This window comes from Setaria italica, chromosome IV, assembly GCF_000263155.2.
Source record: "Setaria italica strain Yugu1 chromosome IV, Setaria_italica_v2.0, whole genome shotgun sequence".
NCBI classification, from domain to species: Eukaryota; Viridiplantae; Streptophyta; class Magnoliopsida; order Poales; family Poaceae; genus Setaria; species Setaria italica.
The window spans coordinates 27,636,353-27,644,684 of record NC_028453.1 but is presented as its reverse complement, the minus strand read 5'-3'; the positions used below and the strand labels follow the sequence as shown (position 1 = coordinate 27,644,684).

Sequence of the window (8,332 nt, the reverse complement as noted above, 5' to 3'; positions counted from 1 at the left end):
ATTATTGCCTTAGTTATAACACTAACATTTTGTTTCTGGCAATTCCATTTCATTTTGGACTCTGTTTTGGGAGCACAGCTTGTTTTTCTCAGTGAAAAAGGGTTTACTTTACACTTCGTTTGGGATTGCTGGTGGCCAAGGATATGCAAACTTCATGAAGGAAAAAATTCATGAAGTAGGGTAAAATATGTCCTTGAGATATCAATATTGGCCACCAGGGTTTTCAATTTAGTTTTTCACTTTTTTGGTCGTCTTCGAAATCAACGATTTTCGGTCAAATATTTTACTGAAATTTGGAAAATTTGAATATTTTTCAAGCTTATCAAATCTTCTATACAAATAATATTTGCATGTTTGGCAATGGTCTGGTCAGTTTAGCACACAGGACAGGTGCCGAGACCGAAGGCCTGGTGCAGCTTCTTTATTTTTTTTATTTCCGCGAAGCAGTGGACCCAACATACTGTGCTACGAAAGGATATGTGTTTACCGGACCATATCTATGCTATATAATCCGACTTTATTTCAAAATTTAGAAATGTTTTGACCCAAATTGGTATTTTCGAAAAGTGCAAAATTCCATCGAAATTTGGACCATATCTAAGCTATATAATCCGACTTTATTTCAAAGTTTATGAAATGTTTTGATCCAAATTGGTATTTTCATTCACCTTCGAAAAAGTGCGAAATTTCATCGAATTTTTGAACCATGGTGGCCACTCTCTTTGTAATAAGTGATTGACAATGTATACGAGTGCATGAGAAGGGATGATGTGGAGCTAAAGCAAGGCGACCAAGCAGCATCTCTGTATTGGCTCATGTGTGCGAGCGTGAAGTGCCCCGATACGAAAAAAATATCCCTGCCGGTGCTAAAGGCCGTGCTACTGTAGCGAATGGGTCAGATATAGTTTCTGGCCCAACACGTAAAAGTTCCCAAGGTGACGTTGCGAGGATGATGACTGTCAGAGGTCATTAAGGTGTCCACTGTCTAAATTAAGGGTTAAGGTCTCGAAAAATTAGGGATTTTGGTGATTCATGGATATAGGGTTTCTGGAATTTGGATATTTCTTAAGGATTTTCTTAAATTCAACTTATTGCCCTCCCTCTCCATGCTAAAACCACGAATCCTAGGTCCTTAGCTTACTAATGCGGCACATATGCATGATTAGGGTAATAACTTAAGCAGTTGTGGGCAAAACATGATAAAAACTTAACGCCTAAGCATGATGAGCTTGCAAATGCAGATAATTATGGCATATACTTGGGAAAATTGAAACATTAACACATGAAAGCGATGTATATATAAGACCTAGACATGAGCATTTTTTCATTTGATGGGTTCTACCTTAGAGCTAAAGGCTCTAGTGCCATTGTTACGTGATAGACACGCACACCATCATTTGATAATAAACTCATCTCTTATGACTTGTAGAAGAGTCTAGGGCTTGTTTCGTGATGTCGACGGTCCTTACCGATGCTAGAAAACTCTGTCAGTGACTTGGGAGACATGCACGCGGCGGTAAGCCCCGATCAGATGCCGCCAACCTTATCGATCTCTACCGGCAACGTTTCGCTGGGAGATCATACCTTCAGCAATTTAGCCTATGATGATGAATAGATGGGTATATATTTTATTTCTGTCTAATTGACATGAGAATTTCCTGAGAGTATCTGATTAAATACACCTCGATGCGATGTAATATGATGTGATATGATACATATGTGAAAATAGCATTATTGTAGCTAGAAAACACCAATTGACCAAACACATCCTCTAGGTTAACATGCCAATCGGTTTCGTTACTCGCTCCCAGCATGTACTACTCTTAAACAAAATAAAGCTACATCACGCGCCTCAGGTCACTCTTGCAGCAGCCGCTTCACCCTCTCGAGCGTTGGCATGAATCTCGTGGTGTTGAGACGGATGCTCTGCTCCCACCAGTAATACCTCGCATTGCTCCCATTCTTGTAGAAAATGTCAGGATCCGTGATCACCGGATGGTCCTTGCCGTACTTGTCGTACAGCGTGCTCTCCTCGGCGGCGATGCTGTGCGTGACGTGCCGGACGCCCATGTGCGCCGCCGGCGCGCCGAAGAACCCCTCGCTGTGGGGCTCCATCTTCCCCCACGGGATGACCTGCAACAACACGGCGCCCGTGCGCAGGAACACCATGTTCGTCAGCCCGGCGCCGTGCACCCCCAGAAGCACGTCGCACGCGTCCACCTCCCGGGAGATTGCGTCCATGTCGGCCGCGAGGGTCGGCTCCATGCGCACCACGTCGAACCCCGCGCGCTCGATCGCCGCGACGATGGCGTCGGGGTTCACGAACCGCCGCGTCTTGCGGCGGAGGATGATCATGAGCCGGGGCTTGACGCCGCCGGATTTCACCGGAAGCGCGGCGGCCGGTGGTGGCAGGGAGTAGGCCTCCCGGACGAACGTGCGGAAGGCGAACATGTCGAGGTTGTTCGGGGCGCGCGCCGGGTCGATGTCGAGGTCGCGGTGGCCGCGGATGCCGACGATGAGGTGCGGGTAGCAGCGCACCTCCGTGTCGGTGTCGAGCATGACGACGCCATACCGCGACAGCGCCCGGAGGACGCGGCGGTACTTGGGGACGAACCAGACCGGGGCGTCGGTGGCGACGAGCTCGACCTCGCCGCCGAACGCCCGGACCGTCGTGAAGAGCGGGACCAGCACGTCGCTGAAGGCGTGCCACAAGTTGTACGTCAGGCCCCCGAGCGCGAAGACCACCGCCGGCACGCCCCGCCAGACGGTGCAGCTCGGCGCCTCGTGGAGGTTGGACAGGTTGAGGGACCGGACGGTGACCTCGCGGACGGCGATGATCTTGCGGGACTGCGAGCGGATGCTCCAGGCGGCGGCCTCGGCGGTGGCGAGCTGCGATGGCGGCGGAATGTAGTAGATCCGCGACGTGTTTGTGCCGTTCGCCGTGCGTGCGTCGCCCCACATTTCGCAGCCGTCGTAGCGCTGGTCGGAGAGGTCGCAGATTGGCTTCAAAGTAGGAGGAAGAATAGATCTTGGTGCAGCTTGTTCACCTGCAGACAATGAAGGGGAAAATTTCTTTTCTAAAAAGAAAATTTAACAGGAATGTAAGGATTTGCTGGAATCATAAGAACTAGTATTTGTTCTACGAGAACTCAGTATCAACCTGTGGAATTTGTAGGAGAAATGGTGAGTTCCTTTTCGTGGTCCTGCTCTGTGACCGCTGGAGATTCTGCTGCGCTATTACCTGCAAAATGCTGATAAAAATTAGCCATTTTTTTTTCTAACATACTGTAGAACCTGCAATATTTTGGTCACCGTGAATTTATTTTCCAGTAGGGAATCTTTCGATCTCGTAATCTTCATCTGAAAATGTTTCTGAAAATTTTTGAAGAGAATATCGTCTGAAGCATAGTCAGTGGCATGCAGCCCACGCTCCAATATCTACTTGGCGGACAACGACGCATTGTCAGGATAGCGAGCCTCACCTAGCGGCAGTGCAAGATCAATCTTCTCCATCACCGGCGGATGATCTGCAACTCCATTTATCAACGATCCCGGCAAGATAGCTACAAAAATGCATATCAAGGATGTGAGCGAGTAGATCTCAAATGCATCAGAAGCCTAACAGATTCAGCCACTCATGGCAACAATGCACGAAAGCCAGCAGCTCACCGTTGGGACTGCGGACGGCGAACTTCGGCGACACCGGGAAGTATATCAGCCGCGCCAGGAAGACGCCGGCGAATAGCCCGACGGCGAGCTTGCTCTTCGAGAGACCCCGCGATGTGTTCCTGAAGGCTTTCATTTGGCATGTGTCAAGGACAATCCCGTTTCTCCTCCTCAAAAAGACTTTTCAGTTTTGGAGGTTTCACGGAATCCCGTGGTTTTTGCCTGCCCCCAGGATTTTCTGCGTTTCTGCCCCATGAATGCCTGTTACCTGCTATATTGAATTTGCTTTGCTCATCGACAGCTCCGCACCTCTCTACACATTTATTGTATACCAGTAATATTATTAGACCAATCTCAGTTCATCATCCTATTACCTAAAAATGTCATGTCAATTTTTTAATGAAATGAAATGATTACACTCAGTGCATAGTTTGATTGCACAATTTCATAGATACTCTAAATCATTTAATTTTTGCGTTGTCCTATGACCAACGTGTAAGAAACTATAACATGCTCAGTGCAAGTTTCATTGGATTTCAGCGGATTGGGTAACTGTGCCAAATGGGTTTCATGGGGATGAAATTCCACCCTCCTCTCTCCTCATAAATAACCTGCCAAGTCAGCAGTTTTGCTGACGTGACATGGGATTAAATGCCATGAAACTCCCATGACACTCCCATTGCGACTAGACTTACATACAGGAAATACAAGATGAATACGATGCTTTGTCATGTTAGGATCACTAGAAAACGTGACATTAGTCCCGGTTGGTAGGGCTCAAAGATACCAAAAATCTATCTGGGATTAAATTTTCGAGATGAAAGGGGGTTCTTTAGTCCCAGATCAAGACACCCTTTAGTCCCGGTTGGTAAAACTAACCAACCGGGACTGAAGGAGTGACCACGCCAGGTGCAGCATGGACCCACCAACCGTGACTAAAGTTCACCCCTTTAGTCCCAGTTGGTTTTACCAACTGGGACTAAAGGGGGTACGTGCATGCGCCTGCGTGCGCACCTGCATGGCGCATGCACGTACCCCTAAGACTTTTTTAATTTTTTTTCATATTAATATTGTATGCAAGTCATATTGATATTGTAAGCAAGTCGTATATATATTTCATGACAGTATATTATATACAATTCTTAGTATATTATACAAATCAAACTAATATTTATACAATTACTGTATATACAATAATTTGTGCACTTCATTGCATGATCCTCCCATCGTGGTGTTGCTGGGTGCGGCTATTGAAAATAAAATTCTCCCACAGGATCTATCACCTTGTCCACTAGGAATCCTATGAGACCTTCACATATTGCCAAAATCCTCTCCTTCTCTAAGAATCTTTCTTGAATCTTCCACATCTGTAATTTGGAAATACATGAATGTTATACAAATAATTAAATATAAGAAGCTAGAAAACAATTAATTATTAATAGTTTTATTTTACATTCATCTTGAGCATGCGACGACGGCACCTTGCCATGCACAAATTTGGTCATGTGCTCACAGACGTAGTATCCATATAGATTACTGCCTTGTTCCTATCTCAAGCACTTTAGCGAAAAAAACAAGTTATGAATATTCATATTATAGAATGTACAAAATATGCAAACTTCATACGTACCGGGATGTCTGTTTTGAATGTGTGTCTTATGGAATCGTTTCCATGCATTGCGGACTAAAATAATGAATGATACAGTGTTAGGTGATAATTTAGAAAACCAACTTTTGCATAGAGATAAAGGTCCATAATTATACAAGTTTAGCATGTTTTGAATGTCTCGGTACTTCTTCGGTGGTTTCTAAATAGAATTGAACACAACGACATGGCTTCTATCAATCATAATTATTAGGAGGATCCAGTGGAAATTGCGTATGTAAATGTTCATATTAGAGCTAACTAACATTAATTGGATAAGGAAAAAAGAAAATAAAAATAGATGGTACCCACACTTACTTAAAGTTGTATGGTAGTAGTATGTATTCCTTGTAATTTTGTTTATCCAAGAAATTGTATACTGCCTCCAATGGTTTCTTTGGCTGATCTCGTATCTAAGCTTTGTTAATGAGCGATGGATCCATGAAGCTAACATTGAAGTACGATTCTCTGCGGCACCTCTGAATTAGCATCCTACATAAAATTGAAGATGAAATTAATAGGGCGACGCACACACAAAAAATAATGATTTGAGCCAAAATTTACATATTGATAAACAGACACTTACAGAAACCAGGCGCTAATGAGAGAGACGTCAAGGGCATCCTGATGATACACTTCATATATATCTTCGAATTCCATCCACAGTACTTTCTCACCTTTGCCAAAAAAATCAATCGGTTTAACCCAAAGACCGAACATGAGCCTCTTATCGGCAGACTGCTTCATGTACCATTCATAGAATTCATACATCTTCGTGGATAGCTTCCGTACCAATTCAGATCTTACTAGAGACTTGCCTACCTCAAAGGGCCATTTAGGTATAATTGGTTTTGGAGCGGGTAGTTCAACTTGCCTTAGAACTTCAGCAAGAGACATACCTATATCTTGCATAAATTCAATGACTTTGATTTGTTTTTCTAAGGGCATTGCTCGTATAGTTTCAGCATCTTTATCCGGTAGATCCCCGAGCTGGGGGACAGTACGACTTGAAGACGACGCTCCTCGCCATTTTTTCTTCTCATCAAACTTAACTAACGAATGATCGCAGTTCGATAGTAGAGTCCTCTTTACTTCTTTTGACATGCTAATAAATTTTTTTAATTTTGCTGGATCTACTGGCTTTGGCTCCATCTCCTTTGCTTTTCTTTCTTCAGCGCATTTTTTTAAAGAACTCCTTGCAAGTTGCTTGGGATAGCTCCCACAATTCCTATGTAGTCATATCGGGCGGTAGCTTCTCAATGGGTTCAGACATCTTTGTTTTCTTTTGCTGCCTTGGTTCGGAAGGCGGTGGTCGCAAGTTCTTCAAAGGTATTGCAGGTTCCTTGCTCTCTGCGGGTCTTAGTCCTGGTGACAGTGATTAGGGAGGGGTGTTGTTGCTATCGTCGCTTGCACCACCAGGATTCGATGGAGATGGAGATAGTGATCGAGCAGGATGCGATAGTCCCAGTTGTGACAACGGTCCTGGAGCAGGATGTGTTGGAGATGATAGTCTTGAGTTTTGATGAGATGGTTGCTATGGGGGATCTACGGGGAGCAATGATACCTCCTTGCCGAGGATGATGATGTAGTGTTTGCATCATAGAATGATCCTATGAAGTGCATATCCTAGTGTCCATTCCCCATCACTTCCCAAGAGGTCGAGCTCTATGCCTTCATATTGACTATCAACAATATGCTCTAGGCCGACATTGGAGTAGCCAGATGGAATCTCCATGCCATGGCTTGTCTGCCCTAGCAGGATTGGTAAAGCACTCCCGTACACCACCTATACATATAGGAGAAATAAATAAGTTATTAAACTCCCAAGGCATGGATCAATTGAGAAGATTGCATAAATTATATATATGTATACCTTAATAGTGATGTTTCCGAACGGTCTATGCAGCTCACATGAGGTGCGTTGAGTGATGTTATCCACAGGGTATCATTGGTCGTCCATGAGTAATCTTGGCATCTGCTCATCGGGGACCCCTATGGAAGCATAGCTGCTTCGGCGTTGAGAAGGGCTGACGACATTGGGATCCAGCAGTGCTCCAGATTGGGCCATCTTGGTAACTGCTAGGGCCACTCGACGATTAATTTCTTCCAGCATTCTTACTTCTTGTGAATGCACTTTGGCTTCTAACATGCGCCGCTAGCTCTCTTCTTGTTATTCCTTTCTTCGCTTGCGACTTCTGTACGAGTCGATGTCCCTTCGGAAAGCGAACTTCCACGGAATGACCCCATAGCCTCAGCAATGTCTTGGGTGCTCGGGATTCCTGAGTGCCAATGTGAGCTAATCGTTCTCTCTATCCACCTTCAACCTCCTAGCTTTAGCATTTTCAATGTTTTTGATAAGTCTTTCAGCCTTCTAACATATTGTCTCATTGAAGATAAGTGTCCCATCCTCTTGGCTCAGGTTGCCTCCATGAGCGTAATACCAATTTTCGATTGATCGGGCCAGTCAATAGTTGCTGGTACAATACCTCGATCAATTAGGTCTTGTTCCATCTTGCACCATTTGGGAATTGTAGTGATGTAATTGTGGTAGAACCATCCATTAACTCGACTAAAGTGTACTCAACATCGCCTCAAATGGGAATAGGCACTTTAATTGAATTAAAATGGTAGTCTATCGGGTTTCACCCGATACAACCACGTGTTTCTGATTGAAACAAGCTAGCCAAGCTCGCATGAAGACGAGTACAAAGATTACAACAATCCAGATAACATATTTTAGGTCCCAAATTAAGTTATTACAAACTAGATGTTCAAATGCTTAAAAGAGTAGTTCAGAGTTCATAGCAGCGGAAAAAGAAAACGATGGTTCTAACGACGATACATAATACTATGGTGAAGCCTGCCATGGTATCACTCATCATGATCCTCGCCCACCGAGGTCGGGTCCCACTCAACCGTCCATCCCGGAGGGAGCTGAGACGGCCAAGTCACATTGGCAACCATATCCTCAAAATCAACATTACCTGAAAACGTAGCCACAAGCAAGGTTGAGCATGCTAA

At 44.6% G+C, this 8,332-nt stretch overlaps 1 protein-coding gene across 1 annotated transcript; it reads right to left on the bottom strand.

Moving 5' to 3' along the window:
- Nucleotides 1-1,857: 1,857 nt before the first annotated feature.
- On the bottom strand, nt 1,858-3,802 carry LOC101780003. Its single transcript, XM_004967011.1, has 4 exons — nt 3,670-3,802; nt 3,483-3,563; nt 3,161-3,241; nt 1,858-3,047 (listed from the first exon to the last, which is right to left on the bottom strand). The coding sequence occupies exons 1-4, from the start codon at nt 3,800-3,802 to the stop codon at nt 1,858-1,860; spliced, it is 1,485 nt and encodes a 494-aa protein (XP_004967068.1).
- Nucleotides 3,803-8,332: the final 4,530 nt, after the last annotated feature.